Here is an 18073-nt window from a genome sequence, read left to right on the forward strand (position 1 = left end):
CATCCCCAATAGGGGGTGTGCAGGAGGCAGCCGATCAATGATTCTCTCTCATCATTGATGTTTCTATCTCTCTCTCCTTCTCCTTTTCTCTCTGAAATCAATAAAGAAATATATTTAAAAAAACAAAAACAAAACAATGTCTGTTAAACCAAATTGGCTTCCAGAGGACTGGCATTTTAGGCTTACCCTACCTGACACTGCCTCAGGCCACTGAACCTAAACACATGATGATTATAGTCATATTGTTACAACATCTCTGAGACTATATTCATTACACATTGTATGTTATTACACTATTATAGCAGGTGGCAGAACTTGGCACACTGGGCAGGGATGTGTTGATATGAACTCTCTCTAAATGGGGTTCCTGGCTCCAAACTATGGGTCATGGGCATGGAGAATATCTAGCTCTGGGGCTCAGAGGCCAGAGTTTCCCCTCCCAGTCTTGCAAACTAGCTATAGATTGGGTCATAATGGTACCCCTTTAATAGGGTCATTGTGAGGATTAAAGGGGTCAATATATGTCAAGTGCTTAAGCCCAGTGCCTGGCACACAGTGAAGTGTAGGGTTAAGTGGTAGCCCTTTTCATTACTGCTGTTAACAGTAGCAGCAGCAGGAATGAGTAATGCTGAGTGACCATGCCCAACACCAGGTGTGAACTTTGTGGCCGTGGGCTACATGGAAAAGAGCAGAAAGGTGAGCCAAGAGGCATATGTAATTTTGGTCTGTGGAGAGTTATCACTTCCAGCACAGGTTAGACCAGGAACCCTAGACACCACTTTCCTGGGACGGATGGAAGAGGGTTGTCCTTGGCCATCAACTTTAAGATAGTGCATTGGTGGAAAGCAAGGACCTCAAGGCCTGAGGCTCCATTCCTAGGAGACTCCTGTGAGAGCAGGCGCCGTGCTGTGGAGTGTGAACCTGGCTCGGCATGGGAACTTCTGCCTGCTGGAAGGGCTGTCTGAGCCTAGAGGAAGCCCCTGGTGCAAAGGGGCAAGGTGCCACCGGACACACCCATCCACTGTCACCTCCCAGGTGCTTATCAATGAAAGAAGACACTTTGGTCCCCTCCTCCTAAGACAGAGATCCAGTACTATTCACACTCTGAACTGGATGCCACCCACAGAGACCAAGAAACCAAGAGGGGCCTGGCCGGTGTTGCTCAGTGGTTGAGTGTTGACCTATGAATCAGGAGGTCCCAGTTTGATTCCTGGTCAGAGCATATGCCTGGGTTTCAGGCTCAATCCCCAGTAGGGGGCATGCAGGAAGTAGCTGATCAATGATTCTCTCTCATTATTGATGTTTCTCTCTCTCCCTCTCCCTTTCCTCTCTGAAATCAATAAAAAAAAATTTTTAAAGAGGGTTGGGGATGAGGCAGTAGGGTTTGAGTCTGCCTCTAAAGCTGTAGCCAGGTGCTCCAGCCCTTCCAATTTGAATGATGACATGTTTCCCAACCTTAGTAAATGCCAGGAACCATTCTAAGATTCATATAAACGCATTTAATCCTCACAACAACACTAGGAGAAATATATATACATATACTTATTTATTTATTTTTACTATTCATCCCTCTTTCACAGCTAAGAAAACAGGCACAGAGGTTAACACCTTGCCCAAGAGCACAGAGTGAGTGAGCGGCAGAGCGGGATTCAGGCCTAGGCTACTCCTACCCACGGGGCACTCTGCCTCTCATGCCCTCGTCTCTATCAGAGTGGGCAGGGGAGAGGTGGGAGAAGCAGTTAGTGGCCACCTGCTCTGGGCCAGGCACTTAACAAACACCTGTATGCTTCAATCTCATTAGAACCCAGTGAAGGATGAACCATGATATTCACAGTCCATGAGGGAGAGCAAGACCAGAGCAGTTTGATCATCTATTTGCCCAAGCCACACAGCCCAGGAAGGGGTGAAGCTGAAATCCAAACTTCAGCCTGAGTCTGCCCCAAAGGGGGCCCCTCCCCAACCTGCATGGGGATGGGGACCGGGAGGAAGGGGAAGCTGAGAAGGGGGTGAGAAGACTGGAAAGGGGCCTTCCCAGGGGTCTATAGGATCCTCCAGGCTCCTCCCCGCCCTTTCCTGGCATGGGCAGAGAACACAAGGGGCAGGGGACAGAAGCAGCTCCAGGGTTCTCTCATTGCTCTCAAGGCAATGGCCTCAGGAGCGAGGTCCTGTGGATCTCTCCCTGGACACCCGTTAGCTGCCGGGGACCAGGGCAGGATGGGCGTTAGGGTTGGCCAACCCTTTGCATTCTTCAGCAGCACCTCCTGGTCCATGGCAAACATAGATAAGGCGTGGACAGAGGAACCTCCTCCAGAGGACAAAGGCGACAACCCAGACTGCTGGGCGGCAGGTCTGGAGGGCACAGGACATATGCCTGCGCCCAGAAAGCCAAGGATGGTAAGGAAGCTGCAGAATGCACCAGCTGGACAGAAATGCTGCCTCCCAGGATTCAGTCAGCAATGGCACAGCCTCCCCCGAGGGCTGCAGCCCCCTCTGACCCAGCCTCTGCCAGGCCCAAGGAAGGGACAAGGAGAGTGGGACTGGCTGCATGCCTCAGGACAGATGTATAAATGGGAACAGAGCAGATGCATGGTGGGAAGGGCAGAGGGCTTCACTGGTGTAGGCGCCGCCGGTACAGCACAACTACTAGGACTGTGGCCAGGAGCACCCCTGCCCCGGCAGCAGCCACGCCACGCCATGGAGCCCTCTGAGCCTTCCCATCACACAGCAATTCCTTCTTTTCCTTGAGCTGGGAGGCAGCGTGCAGCCCAGGACTGCCTGCCAGGAGGTCAGCGCTGGGACCCTCAGCTACATGGATTCTAAGGATGTCCCCTGACATGTACTCATTCTCCTCTGGAGTGTTGTCAGGTCCTGAGTCTGTGTTGTTGCTGTAGCTGATGGCAAGGTCCGCAGAGCAGCCGGAGAATGGCTGGCTGTCTATCTGGGAAGACAGCACGCCTGGCTTGCTCAGCTCCAGCCCTGAGCCCCAGCTGCTGGAGCGGCTGTCTGCAGAGGGTGAGCTGCCTCTAGCAGTGGCACTTGTGGGCGCTGGAGACACTGGCGTCTCCTGTTAAAAAGAGAGAGAGAGAGAGAGAGAGAGAGAGAGAGAGAGAGAGAGAGAGAGAGAGGATGGAAGGGCCTGGGGATGGCAAGGCAGGTTGGACGGCCCCATTCCTAGGCCAGGGCATGAACTAGCACCCCAACCTTATAATTCCCAGCCCATGATACCCATGAGGTCAACCTCTGAGGAAGTCAACCCACCAATAGTTTAGGAAAGCAGTTAGGGGGAGGCGACCCAGGCCTGCAGTGGTGACTTCTTCCAGGGCAGCCCTGTCCCTACTCACTGGCTTGCCTGTGAATCCAACCCCACCCCTGGGAGCCCTTGGTGTGTATGGCCCCATCCTGAACCAACATTCAGCCTGGGCCTGAGGACCGTGGAGTGGCCGGCCACATGGGCTTGGTTCCTCTGGGCAGATAGCAGCAGTAGGGTGATATGTGCAGGCTCCAAGAGGCAGCTGTGGGGGCTGCTGGGTCAGAGCCGCTGCCCAGGCTGGATGGGATGGGACTGCTGTCTGTAAAACCTGGGTCATGGAGGGGCAGAGCAAAGTGTCGAGGCAGACAGGCCATTCCGCGCTCTCTCACTGCTTCCTCTTCTGCAAAACTGAATTACTAAGCTTACCAGGGAGCTGTGAGATCTAAATGGATTAATGCATGTGACCAGTGGGGGTGGCCCACCTTGTCCGACTCTCCTGAGGTATCCACACTTAAGAGCTCTAATGATGGGTATTACTCTAAAGCAGCAGTCGCCAACCTTTCGAACCTCATGGACCCCCAGTGGTCTGCGGACCACCGGTTCGTGACCGCTGCTGCAAAGGTTTCCTTAAAGTTTTCTTAAACCAGCGGTCGCCAACCTTTCGGATCTCATGGACCACCAGTGGTCTGCGGACCACTGGTTGGTGACCGCTGCTTTAAAGGACATGGTGTGGGGGTCTGGATGAGCCTACCTCTCAGCTGTGCCTATACCCTCAAAAAGAGGCTCTGAACCAGAATGGAGACTGGTAAGGGTCCAAGAACAGGGCTATGGAAGGGGCCTGGGTCACTGCTTGGAGGGGTGAGGACTCACCTCCAAGGGTCTGCTGCTACTCCTGATGGTGGGTGCTGTGTTGGCAGGCACCTTGCTGGACACCGAGCTCGTGGGCGTCCTGTGGTCAGGCACCAAGCCAGTAGGTACCTTGGGTGACACTGTGCCAGCAGGTGTTGAACTGATAGGCAACTTGGAAGGTGTTAGACTGGTGGGCACATTAGAGGACATTATACCAGGGGTCTTTGAGCTGGTGGGCAACTTGGAAGGCACTGTGCTGGTAAGTGCTGAGTGGTGGGGCACCTCGGAAGGTGCTGTGCTGGTGGTCACAGAGTTGGTGGGTACCGCTACTCCACTGGAGCAGGTGGTAGTTTCAGCCTGATCACTAGCACCCCCTGCAGAGGAGGAGAAGGTGCCAGTAGACGGAGCTGACACTGGCAAGCGGCTTGCCCTGGGGGTAGAACGGGCCAGGGGCTGGAAGGAGACAGTTGGAGACACAGGCCCATGGGATGATGTAATGCTGGAGACCATGTCTGCAGGTGGTAAGACAAAAGAGGAAACACAAACCCACAGGAGGGCTGGGATCAAAGAGCTGGAAAAGGGTCCCTCTGCCCCAGCTCACACCATCTCTATGGCATCAAGGCTTCCCAACGTCCTACCCAGTCCCTTTGGTCACTGCTCCCAGGCCTGAAGGCCCGACAGCTACGGACACATCCTTGGTCCTGTCTACCCTCAGTCCTTGACCTATAGCACTGAGTCTGTTCTCTCACGAGAATGAAATGGTCCGTCTCTCCAACAGCCTCTAGCACAGTTATGGCAAACCTTTTGAGCTCGGCGTGTCAGCATTTTGAAAAACCCTAACTTAACTCTGGTGCCGTGTCACATATAGAAATTTTTTGATATTTGCAATCATAGTAAAACAAAGATGTATATTTTTGGTATTTATTTTATATATTTAAATGCCATTTAACAAAGAAAAATCAACCAAAAAAATGAGTTCGAGTGTCACCTCTGACACGCGTGTCATAGGTTCGCCATCACTGCTCTAGGAGCTTGAATATCATTAATTATCTGCTCTGCTTCTGCTCCTCCTGCCTGGGACACACCCCCTTTCCTCCAGTGTCTGCCTTTTCCATCTCCTTCCTAGCCTGGTGGGATCCTAGATGTTCTTCCCATTGCCATCCTTTCTCCCTGCCTCACCCCAGCAGGACAATCCTGGACCAGGGCAGCAGGATGGCTCAAGCAGAGCTCATACCAGTCACGTGGTCCCAGAGGCCCAGCCAACCCCCAATGCGTGCAAATCTCTTAGGAGGCCTAAGGGCTCGATGTGTGCGCGTGTGTGTGTGTGTGGGGGGGGGGGGGGGGAGTGTGCAGGCACAAAGCCACCCCTGGAAGGAGGGCCTGCCCTGGGGGAAGCAGAGGGAACAGGGGGTGATGGTCCATAGGGCAGTTATGTCAGGATTTTCTATGGAACTGAGAATGCACACTCCACACCCTACAGCTGACAAGGGCCAGGGGTGCTTCTGATGTGCCCACCACCCCAGATATAACACCACGGAATCCTGTGGAACCTGTCCACACACGAATGAAATCGAAGTGCCCTTTGCCTCTCTCTGGTCCACAGCAGCATTTCCTGAAAGGTATTGCATGGCAAGCTGACATTGCAAAAAGCAAATGGGTGCCTGGGGCAGGGTATGAGGTGGCAGAAGTATAGGGCCACTAAGATGGCTTCTCTGAGCCTTTAACTGCTCATGTGCCTTGTGGCTGTCCGGGGGCACCGAGGGCTGGCCGGGCACCGGTGTCATGTGGAACACAGCTTGGGAAATAGTGGCGCAGAGAGACGCCAGCCTGGAGGGTCAGAGTGGACAGCTCTACATACCTAAGGGGGAATACTGAGGTCTGGTGTAGGGATTCAGGCCTTTGGCTGATGAAGACCATACTTCTGCTGGGGGCTGAGAAATTTTAATGATTTTCTGGGAGCTTGAGGCCATTTTAGGGCAGGCAGTGCCTAAGTGCTCCCCTGCCAACAGCAGCCCTAGCCCTGTACTCCCCCTTCTGCACTGTCCTCAAGGTACTGGCAGATCCCTACACAGTCCCTTTGGTAGAGTGCAGAAGTAGCCCCAAGTCTCTTCTCCTACCTGTATCCATGCCCTCTGAAATGTGATTGTCAGTCCTATCATCTAAGGATGGAATGTTCCCTACTCCTTGACTCTGGGCTGGCCTATGACTTGCTTTGGCCCATACAATGTGGCACGAGGAACACCATGCCAGTTTTGAGCCTGTGCCCCAAGAGCCCTCTCTTTCTCAGAACTCTGCTCAGCTGCCATAAAATGGGCTTTTTGCTGGAGGATGAGACTCACGGAAGAGAACCAAGGTGCCCCAGACAACAGCTACAAGCAGAGCTTATGTGTACGCTAGTGTGTACACAAGAGGGAGTTCAGCCAAGATCTGAACCAGTTGTACCAGCCCAAATTGCTGACCCACAGAATCATGAATGAAATAAATGGTCAAATTTTAAGCTATTAGGTTCTGCGGGACTGTTTGTTATACAGAAAATGCTAACCAATACACCCTCTAAGGAATTGGGTTTCTCCCTGGGGTAAACTCCCTTCATTCCCACCCTTGCCTCTTGTCTAAGAAAGCCAGAGGGGCAACTCTAACCCTCACCCTCACTTAGAGATCAGAGAGGCCCCCGCCTCCAGATTCTATACGTACCTGTTATGTGGGTATTGCCCAGTTCTTTTTCCTGCTCCTGAGGCCCACTGGAGGTCAGGGGACTGAGGGACGCCATGTCAGAGGAGGGCTCCTGGGGGCCACTGGGCCTCCTCAGGTCAGCCTCAGAGCTGTCTGTCTGTGGGGACTTCTTTGAATTCTGCAAGAGGCAAAATGTGAATAAGGCAGCTGCTTCTCCCAGGAGCTGGCAAAGGATAGCTTATGCTTGGGGGCAGCTCCTAGAGGCCTCAGCCCACGCCACGGAGCACAGGAAACAAGGAAGCCACTGCTGTGGCTTCAGTTACAGCCAGACCCTCTCCACAGCTGACTCTGAACCCACCTCACAGAAAACACACACCCCGTCCCCGGGGAGTCCCTATCTATCCCTCTGGTCTTGTAGAAAGGTCCCGCTCTGTGAGGCCACTGCACAGACCCCTTTCTTGGGCTTCAAATCCAGTGTGGTGTCTCCAGGACACCCACTGCCCATTCATCCTATCCCAATAGAATCAGCCTTCTTTCCCCCAAACTTCACTTTATTGGCAATAATTACAGCGCCACCATCCACCCGCTACCCCGTCACCTCCTACCACCTTACGCTCCCTCATCTGGTCAGCCCCTAGTCTCTCAACATCTCACATGCACCATTGCAAAGACCTCAAACTGTGACCACACAGCTGGCTGATGAGAGGATGGGGCTGCCACAGAGTGAAGCCGTGGCCAACAGTCTGGGAGCTGGTCTGGGGCAGATCCCATTAGGGGAGCCCTGGGGTTCTGAGCAGAGATTAGGCACGATTTGTGGGGTGTAGGAGAGGGCTTCTGGAAGGCGGGGTGAGCAGAAGTAGGCAGATGGCAACACAAAAGCAGGGGGCAGAAGGCAGATCGTGAGGACATACCTCTCCCGGGGACGCTGGCGACTGGGTGTCCTGGACAGGCATGGGGTAACTTGGCTCCTCGTCTCTGTAGCTATTGTGAGAGGCACTGGGGGCCACAGCGGGTGTGGAGGGCCCTGGTGTCTCAGCAGGAACTGACGGCGGCTGCGGTGGGGCTGGGGGGCGTCTCTGGCTCACTGGAGGACAGACATAGTGATGTCAAGGGGGAATGAGGGGTGTTCCTAAGCACTAAGCAGTCACAGGAGAGGTGCTCTTGGACCCCCAGAGCCATGGCTGTCGAAACCCCCACAGCTCCAACGCTGTCCTGATATGGCTGGCACTCCTCAGAGGAGACAAGCTTCACTGAGAGGGAGGCAGAAGTGGGAAGGAGGCAGGGGTTGGGGAGGACGAGGAGAGGAAGGTGGAGCAAGACAGAAGGGGAGAATGTGGGGTGTCTCCCTGGCCTCACACCACCCAGGCTGGTCAGCAGTCACGGCTTCGCTGGCCCAGGCACTCTGGGACCCAGTGGCTTTCTCCTCCTGGGGGTGGCTGTCACCACCAACTGACCCCCTACCTGATGCTGCTTCCTCTTCAGCCCCTCTCCTTTGCCCCCATCACCTACCCGCGGCCCCACCATGGTGGTGTGTGCGCAGGAATCACTGTTAATCTCCACAAATAAAGAGACAGGTTTGGAAGGAAGGGAGGGAGGGACAGAAGGTAGAGAAAAATGATAGAAGACAAACAGCATGGAATTGTAAGGCTATACATCTAGGCAGGGCCTCAGAATGGTCTCTAGGCTGAAATATAAATAGGGCTAGCTTGCCTTTTCTCCTGTTTCAGTCCCTCAGACCCTGACCTCACAAAATGCCCTAGGGCCGTGGTCGGCAAACCGCGGCTCGCGAGCCACATGCGGCTCTTTGGCCCCTTGAGTGTGGCTCTTCCACGAAATAACACGTGCGGGCGCGCACGTACAGTGCGATTGAAACTTCGTGGCCCATGCGCAGAAGTCGGTATTTTGTGGAAGAGCCAGACTCAAGGGGCAGAGAGCTGCATGTGGCTCGCGAGCCGCAGTTTGCCGACCACTACCCTAGGGGCGTTTGACCTGACAGGGGGTATTGAGGGGAGCTCAGGGGTAACTGGGTGGGGAACCTAGAAGGCTCTAAGGGAAGAGAAGAGATGTAGGGAAAGAGATGATGGAGAAAAAGGAGACAGTAAAGGGAAGGAAAGGGAGAAGAGTGGGGAGAGAGAAGGTGAAGTGAGGGAGAGGAGCCAGGAGAAAGTGAGAATGGGTGGGAGGCAAACATCACAGCCACAAAAATGAGAGGAGGCTCCATTTGCGGAGCACAGGGAGGTGCCCAGCCCCCCTACGCACCCCACATGCTGACATCCCAGGGTATCCACCACAGGCCCATGCGGTACATGTTGCCATTAGCCCTGTTTTACAGAGAAGACTGAGGTTCAGAAAATTAAGAGACCTGGCCAAAGGGACACAGCTAAGTAGCTTGGCTGGGACCTAAACCCAGGTTTGTCTACTGCCCCAGAGTGATGGGAGGGAGGGTGACAGAGGAAGGGAGGAGGTGCAGGAGTGAGGGGACAGGGAGAGTGGAGGGCAGGGGAACAGACAGGGGCTCCAAGAGCAGGGCCAGGGTAGGGGCTTACGAGGCAGGTTGCTCTGATAGACGCGGTCCACTTCGTCAGCAAGAGCAGCCAGCTCACAGGCCCTCAGTGCCCAGATGAGGGACTCCACCCAGCCACTGCGCCGCTGAAGGCTGTTGAAGAGATCCCAAATGGTGTTCCGGTTCCCCTTTTGATAGAGGTGGGCCCGCAGTAGGTCCTGGAAGACACAGCCCATGGCCCTGCTCAAGCCAGGTGGCCCTGGCCCTTTTCCCACTCCAGAGGGGACAGCTGCAGAGAGGGGCCCCAAGCAGCCACAAGAGGGAGGCCGCCATCTGACACTGGGTCAGAGCCCAGGGCAAAGTTAGGGTTTGAGTTCAAGTTTAAAGGCAGCTATCAGGAAAGCGGCTCTTACCGTGTCCTGGGTTCTCTAGCTCAGGGCTTTGCATGAATTATCTTATTTAATGCAATTATTCCTACTCTGCTGACGAGGAAGCAGAGGCTTTGCAGAAGTAAGGCAGCGAGGCAGGATCTGAACCCGGTGAGTCTGATGCCAAAGCCTGGGGTTTGTTTATACAGCCTCTATGGTAGTGGTTCTCAACCTTGGCTGCACATTAGAATCACCTGGGAATCTTTTTAAAATCCTGATTTCTGGGCCTCATCCTCCGGAAATTCTGTTTCTTTTTTTTAAAAAATATATTTTATTGATTTTTTACAGAGAGGAAGGGAGAGGGATAGAGAGTTAGAAACATCGATGAGAAAGAAACATCATTCAGCTGCTTCCTGCACACCCCCCACTGGGGATGTGCCCGAAACCCAGGTACATGCCCTTGACTGGAATCGAACCCGAGAGAGACCCTTCAGTTCGAAGGCCGACACTCTATCCACTGAGCCAAACCGGTTCCGGCGCTGTTTCTTTCTTATGGGGTGGGGCCACAACATTAGTAACAAGAAACAGAATTTCCGGAGGATGAGGCCCAGAAATCAGAATTTTAAAAAGATTCCCTGGTGATTCTAATGGGCAGCCAAGGTTGAGAACCACTGCTGTACAGCAAAAGGGTTTAGATTAGCAAAGGAGGGAAAGGTGTGTAGGAAACTGCAGATGACGAAGGGCATAACGGAAAAGAGAGGAGGCCAATAATAAGGACCAGGGAAGGGGAGGAACTGGGGAGATTCTGAGATGAAGCAGGAGCTGCAGAGCTTTAAATCCACCTAAATTCCCACATAAAAACAAGCAACCAGATAGCAGAGACAAAAATGCACAGTTGTTGCTCAGTGGTTTGAGCATTGACCTATGAACCAGGAGATCACGGTTCAATTCCAGGTCAGGGCACATGCCTGGGTTGTGGGCTCCATCCCCAGTAGGGGGCGTACAGGAGGCCGCCAATCAATGATTCTCTCTCATCACTGATGGTTCTATCTCTCCCTCTCCCTTTATCCCTGAAATCAATAAAAATATCTTTTTTAAACAAGATGGTTCTGATAAAAGTTTATGTGGGGCCCTGGCCGGGTTTGGCTCAGTGGATAGAGCGTCAGCCTGCGGACTGAAGGGTCCTGGGTTCGATTCCCATTAAGGGCACATGCCTGGGTTGTGGGCTCGATCCCCACTAGGGGCCATGCAGGAGGCGGCCAATTCATGATTCTCTCTAATCAATAATGTTTCTATCTCTCTCCCTCTCTGAAATCAATAAAAAAAATATTTTTTTTTTAAAAAGGAAGTATGTGTCTATCATTTTAAAAAACCCACAAACATTTGTGTGGGGCCCAGAACCCAGAAATTTCAGGCAGCCACTGCCGTATTGTTGAGCACTGCACCAACACGACACCAGAGGGAGCCCAGGAAAGTTGGAAAGGCCACCCTGAACCACACTTCATTCTGAAAGTTAGAAAAGAGGCAGGACAGGAAGTGGGTTAGACAATAGGGAAGGAAGGAGTTGGCTCTGGCTTGGGTGAGGCTCTGAATTCCACAACCCTGCCCCGCCTCCCCCTGCGCCTCCGGTCTGACTGCTGCTCACCTGGTCACTGGTTGTGAGGCAAGACAAGTAAGGCAGAATCTCCAGAACAGGAATATGGTGAAACTTGCGGTAATTGCGGCGGATGTACTCGAAAGTCTTCTCCTCGGCAAACGTCATCACTCTCTAGCTCTGCAGGACGAGGGCTCTAACTTGATGGGACTGAGAGCGAGGGAAAAGACTGGAAGAAAACAGACCACACATGACAGCAGGCGTGCCAGCGGGGTTGGAAAAAGGCAATTCTTTCTTTCTCAGCACTGCAGTTCTGGCCTTTTCTCTTTAATCACCCTATTTTATTGTTGCCCGAGTCTCAGAGGCCCTCAAGGAATTTGCTTAAAAACAAATTGATGACCACAAACCTCAGAGCCAGAAGATCGAGGGTCCCTCTCTGCCCTGCAAGTTGGTCAGTGTGGGGAAGGGTCTGGTTCCTTGCCATTGTCCCCAAGTCTGTGTGTGTCCCTAGCTGCTGACAGCAGGCATGTCCCCTGACCTGGAATCGAACCATGATCTCCTGGTTCATAGGTCAATGCTCAAGTCTGCGTGTGCCCCTAGCTGCTGACAACTAGACGTGCTGCTTCTTTGAAGTGCGCTGAGAAAAAATGAAGCAGCAGCCCAACATGATAATAATAGGACCCATCCTACTTGAAAGGTAAAGAAAATTAAGTATTAAGAAAAGAAGGGGGCTCGCTAGTTAGTGGAAGAGCAAAGGGTGAGGTTCTTTCCAGAACATGACTGCAGGCCTACCATTTACAGCTTGCTACATAACATGTTCTTAGGGTAGAAGGCTGAGTTCCACTTCCCTGAACTCACTGTTGACCTGGGGCAAGTTACCAGTCTTTTCCAGGCCTATCCTCACCCCTATATGGCTCAGAGAGCTTGTTCTGATAACACAGTAGTTCTGCCTTGTAAGCTTGAGGTCTCAAAGACAAGGGTCTCAGATACAAGCAATTACTGCCAGTCCCTTATGTAGCACATAACACAATTTGCAATTATAGATGCATTCGTTTGATCGTTTCTTATTTGCCTCCCCCTGGGGAGAAATGCAGGGAATGCATTTCTCTACCATCATCCAATTTATATTTTATGTTGTGGGACAGATAACAAATCCATAAGCACACATATAAATAAGAATCCCGGGTGGTAGTAAAGTTACAGAGACATAAAGCAGGGCACTGAGACAGAGCCGATGCGGAAGGGTACGCCGCTGGAACTGGGACGGTCCGAGAAGCCTTTCGGAATTGGCCACATTTGAGCTGAGTTCCTTCCTGGCTGTGAGATTGGTATTTCTGACCGAAGGCACAGCAAGTGAGAAGTCCTAATGGGGGAACGAGCGTGGCATGTTTGAAGAAGAGAAAGCAGGTCCAGGCAGTCCAGGTTTAGAAAGCTAGGGGAGGGGCAGAGGTCAAGGTCGAGGAGGGCCGCGTGTATATAGCGTTATAGGAAAAATGCTGGGCTTTATGTGGAGTGAAACAGGGAGCCACTGGAGGGTTCTGAGCAGGGAAGGGCGAGCACTTGGTTTATGTTAAAGACCTCTCTGGCGGTTGTGAGGACCTTGGACTGTGCAGGGGCCAGGATGGAAGCAAGGAGACAAGTCACAGCAGGGGACAACAGATGATGGGTATGGCTAGGATGGTAACCATGGAGGTGGCAAGAGATGGCTGGATTCCTGGTGTTTTGTGGACTTGGGAGGTGAGAGAGAGAAGAATCAGGATGACTTCTTGGGCGCTGGGTGGATGGATGGTGCACTAAGCCAGCCAGGGATATGAGGGATAGGAGCAGTGTCAGGGTTTCCCGAGCTCTATTTTGAACAAGTGAAGCTTGAGATGCTATTGGATGTCCAGATGGGTTTTCAGGGAGGGAAGGGGCCGAGGAGAAGGCCAGGCTTGAGTGAGGCCACTAGGAGACAGTGCTGCACAGCAGAGAGTGTTCAAAAGCTGCTGAGGCCACCAGTCTCTCACACAGGAAACAGGACAGCAGTCGTCTATGGGCCTCACCACCTCACATTGCATGACTTGCTTTGCCAACCAGGTGGTAGATTCCTGGTGGGGCAAGTGCTAATGAAAGAGGTCAAGAGGATCACGGAGGTGGGGCAGGGGTCCTCGGAGACTTCAAGAGATGAGCAACGAACAACTCCGTGGGAGTTAACAGACCCTTTTCTCCTTCCCTCCATGGCATCCAGAGAGGTACCAGGGGTCAGGTGATACATTCTTCTGCATTGTAGCCTCAGCCCTTAAGACTCAGAGTTTGGGGGGCATGGGTTTATATGTATGGTTCCACTAAAAAGAAAGGAAGTCCAAATATACTGACAGCTGTGAGAGGGGCAGGGGATGTGGAGCTGGGTGAAAAAGGTGAAGGGATTAAGCAAAAAGGAGAAAAAAAAACCACCTCACAGACACAGACACAGACACAGAACACAGTGATTACCAGAGGGAAGGGGGGAGAGAGGGGAGGGGGGGGAGGTAGTGGCAAGGGGAGATAGAGGAAAGTATAGGAGGAATAAATGGTGATGGAAGGAGACTTGACTTGGGTGGTGAACACACAATACAATATACAGATGATGTATCAGAGTATTATGCACCTGAAACCTATATAGTTTTATTCATCAATACCACCCCAATAAATTCAATAAAGAAGAAAAAATAAAGGGTTATGGAATAAAGCCAGAATAATTTTTAAACATCAAAAAGACTAATATTGTCCCTGGCTGGTGTGGCTCAATGACTAGAGTCTCGGCCTGCGGACTGAAGGGTCCTGGGTTGGATTCCGGTCCAGGGCACATGCCGACGTTGTGGGCTGGATCTCCAGTAGGGGGAGTGCAGGAGGCAGCCAATCAATGATTCTCATCATTCATGTTTCTCTCTCTCCCTCTCCCTTCCTCTCTGAAATCAATACAAATATATATATATATTTTTAAAAAGACTCATACTGAAGCAAGAACAGAGACCAAAGACATTGCAGGGGGGGGGGGAGACAAAACACCTCACAGACACAGACAACAGTATGGTGATTACCAGAGGTTTCCCGTGGAGGCAGGAGCTGAATAGTACAGATAAGAAGAGAACTGTACAAGAATCAGACATTCATGATAAAAGTGTCACTAAATAGTGATTAACTTGTTTAGAAGGCATTATTCATAAAACTAGCTTTCTATGAGAAAATAATATCAGATCCTAATTTTACACAATGGATAACAGAAAACTCCAAACAAATTAAAGTCCTAAATATAAAGGGTAAATCATAAAGAAAAGAGTAAGTGTAGAGAAACATTTTTAAAAGAACTTCTAACAAAATATTTGAGATCTTAAGCATAGCTCTGTGTTCATTCCCAAATATTCCAAATAAGAAATTAAGCAAAAAAAGAAAAAAAAGAAACAAAGTCCTTATGTATTCACATTTATTGAGGGCCCACTACAGGCAGGCATATCCTAAATATCTTTCATTTAATCCTCGCCACAATGCCATGTAAGAAGTGATGTCAAGGCGAAACCGGTTTGGCTCAGTGGATAGAGCGTCCGCCTGCGGACTGAAAGGTCCCAGGTTCGATTCCGGTCAAGGGCATGTACCTGGGTTTCGGGCACATCCCCATTGGGAGATGTGCAGGAGGCAGCTGATCGATGTTTCTCTCTCATCGATGTTTCTAACTCTCTGTCTCTCTCCCTTCCTCTCTGTAAAAAAAATCAATAAAATATATTTAAAAATAAATAAATAAAAATAAAAAAAGAAGTGATGTCAAATTGCACATTTGACCAGCGGCCCTGACAGATTTGAACCTAGGACTTGCTGCCTCACTGCGTTCACCGTACACCCTGCAGGGATAGAGGCCCTGCAGCGAGTGAGGCTCACAGTCCCCGTCTTCAATTTCAGGGAGGGGCCAAGGTCACCGCCGGGGGGTGTGTGTGTGTGGGGGGGGTCGCTAGGTGCGGTGCGCCGGGGAGGATGCAACATTTAGTCCGCAGCTCGGTTCTCAGGTCGCTGACTCTCCTTCCAGATGTCTTTGAGGCTCCACTGCATCTACCCGGAGAACGCTGTTTTTGGGTGTTTTGTCTTATGGGGTTTTTTTGCTTTTGCTTTTTTTCTCGATGTTTTCCTGGTACATCTTGATGGTTTCCGGTGTCCGACCCCACCGCCCTGGGGCTGAGCGCGCTGCAGAAATGTCCCCTCGCCGGGAGGGGTGAGCCGCCCCGCCTCGGCTCCGATGCCCGGATTCCTGGGCCAGACCCAAGCTCACGGGGGCGGGAGGCTCGCTCTTCCAGGAGGTGTCACCCCGAAAACTGTCAAGTTACTACGAGGGCGGTAACTCGCGTCGGTAAATCCGGAGCAGGCCCCGCCCGGGGGTCACCCTGAGCCTGCGGGCGCCTGGAGCGCAGCAGCCGGAGCCGTCTCCCTCCGGCCCCAACTCCCCCGCGCGCCCCGCGCCACCCACCTCCCGACGCCCCGGTGCTGGAGGCGGCGCGTGGAGCCCCCGCTGCCCCGAGCCCCGCGCGCTCCGTCCCCGACCCCGACCCCGACCCCGCGCGCCCCAGACCCGGTGCGACCCGGCGGCCCCCGAGGCCAACTCGGCTCCTGCCTCCGCGGGAAACCTCTCGGAAAGGCGTCCGTGCGTCCGGACCCCACCGGACCTTACCTCCGGGAGCCACCACCCGGCGACCTGCCGACCGCCGCCGCCTCCAGCCGGAACTCTCCCCGCGGGCGGGAGGCGGGGCCACTGCCAGGCGACAGGGGCGGGACTGCGCCGGGCTCGCGGGGGCAGCTGGGCGGCGGCAGCGGGCACTGGGCCTCGGCTTGGGGCTTGGATCCGCTGGGCCCGCGCTCCGGGCCGACCGACCGACCGACCTAGGTTCTTGCTGGGGCTCTAAGGAGCAGGTTGTTTTCTCTCCTTGTCCGTCTCGTGCACCTTTCAGGGCAAGTCCCGGGTCTGGCTAGAAACCGAGTGGGCGGCCCACCCGGTGGTCCGAGGCCAGTTCGTTCCCACGCTTCCTGCGCGAAGCACCCCCTCTTCCCGCGGAGATTAAGGGGTGAGGGGATTAGGTCGTTCGCTTTTGGACGCCCAGGGCCTGGTTAGTGCTGGTAAGTGTCCGGTGACTCGCAAAGTTTACATGGATGCGAGAGCCCGGCCAGGAGACCGCGCATGCTGGGCCCCGGGAGGCAGGTTCCAGGCGCAGGGCATGAGCGCCAGGGTTGGCTCGCCTGGCACCCTGGGTGTGGGAAAGGTTTCTTGGTCCCCGTGGGTACCTCCCCGCAGTGCTTGCCAGCCGCCGTGTCCTTCCTCTAATGGGGCAGAGGACACTTGCTGGGCAGAAGCCAGCACTTTTGAGCGCCTACTGTGTTCCAGGTACAGGCTTAAAATCCATTATCTTAGAGCCCATTAAATCTTTCACAATAACGAGATAGAATGGTGTGGGGGAGTTTTCTGTTTTAAAGAGAAATTTAAAGATTTGGGGATGTGTTTGGCCGTTCTTACTAAAGTTTATAAACATAAGCCAACCTATCACCACTCCTGGGTATGCATCTACCTAGATCATACACAATAGATAATGTTCATAGTGGCTTAAAAAAAATGTATATCTTTTCATTGATTTCAGAGAGGAAGGGAGAGGGAGAGGGAGAGGAGGGAGAGGTCAATGATGAGAGAGAATCATTGATCGGCTGCCTCCTGTACGCCCCACACTGGGGATGGAGCCCGAAATCCAGGTATGTGTCCTGACCAGGAATCGAATCATGAACTCCCGGTTTGTAGGTTGAACTTCAACCACTGAGCCACACCAGCCAGGCCATAGTGCCTTTATTTGCAATAGGCAAAGTTTGGAAACAACCCGAGGATCCATCAGCAGGAGAATGGAGAGAGAGACAAACTCTGGTGTGCTCACATCATGGAATAGTATACAACAGAGAAACAGAACAAACTATTGATACACACAACATGGCTGACTCACAGGATGAATGGGCACTGTGGCCAACCAAGCCATGCTCTCTGTCCCCAGTCACAAAGTAAAGTCCAAAAACAGGGAAAACTCATCCACATAAATAGAAATCAGCCCACCAGGAGTGGCTCAGTTGGTGGAGGGTCATCCTGTGCAGAGGGGAGTGGGGGTGGCAGTTGCCTGGCCCATCCCCCCAGCAGGCATGTGGGGAGGCCTGCAGATGGATGGATGTTTCTCTCTCACATCAGTGTTTCTCCCTCTAGCTCTCCCTTCCTCTCTCTAAGCATGTCCTCAGGTGAAAATTTAAAAAAAGAATCAAATCACTAGTTACCTCTGAGGATGTTGAGGGTGGCGTACAAGGGGGCCTTCTGGTGGGAAGGACATACTGGGTATCTTGATGTGAGTGTTAGGTACATGGGCTTGTCCATATGTACACTTAAGATCATTACACTTTATGCTGCAACCTAAAAAAGACAGATACCTGAGGGGTTAAAAGTTTTGGCCAAGCCGAAACCGGTTTGGCTCAGTGGATAGAGCATCGGCCTGCGGACTCAAGGGTCCCAGGTTCGATTCCGGTCAAGGGCATGTACCTGGGTTGCGGGCACATCCCCAGTAGGAGATGTGCAGGAGGCGGCTGATCGATGTTTCTCTCTCATCGATGTTTCTAACTCTCTATTCCTCTCCCTTCCTCTCTATAGAAATATCAATAAAATATATTTAAAAAAAAAAAAAGTTTTGGCCAAGATCACATGCAAACGCCTGAGTACATACCTGTCTCTAAAGCCGGTACTCCCAAACTGAACCGTAGGAAGATGCCTGAACACTTTTCAGATGAGATTTTATTCTTTTACTTGGTAACTTTGTGTA

General features: G+C 52.5%; 1 protein-coding gene across 1 annotated transcript; it reads right to left on the minus strand.

The window, feature by feature from the left end:
- Positions 1–1531: 1531 nt before the first annotated feature.
- MAVS (mitochondrial antiviral signaling protein) lies at positions 1532–16272 on the minus strand. The gene is made up of 7 exons (XM_059705637.1): positions 15910–16272; positions 11289–11466; positions 9319–9493; positions 7684–7856; positions 6794–6950; positions 4121–4611; positions 1532–3064 (listed from the first exon to the last, which is right to left on the minus strand). Exons 2-7 carry the CDS (start codon positions 11403–11405, stop codon positions 2609–2611), a joined length of 1569 nt encoding a protein of 522 aa, XP_059561620.1. The 5' UTR covers positions 11406–11466; positions 15910–16272; the 3' UTR covers positions 1532–2608.
- Between the last annotated feature and the right edge of the window lie 1801 nt (positions 16273–18073).

This window comes from Myotis daubentonii, chromosome 8 (genome assembly GCF_963259705.1).
Source record: "Myotis daubentonii chromosome 8, mMyoDau2.1, whole genome shotgun sequence".
Classification (NCBI taxonomy): Eukaryota; Metazoa; Chordata; class Mammalia; order Chiroptera; family Vespertilionidae; genus Myotis; species Myotis daubentonii.

Excerpts from the sequence above, each read along its gene's own strand:
- MAVS (XM_059705637.1), bottom strand. The coding sequence starts at position 11,405 with ATGACGTTTGCCGAGGAGAAGACTTTCGAGTACATCCGCCGCAATTAC. Across the intron at positions 9,494-11,288 it reads GCCTCACAACCAGTGACCAG|GACCTACTGCGGGCCCACCT; the intron begins GTGAGCAGCAGT and ends TGTGTCTTCCAG. Across the intron at positions 4,612-6,793 it reads GGGCAATACCCACATAACAG|ACATGGTCTCCAGCATTACA; the intron begins GTACGTATAGAA and ends TACCACCTGCAG.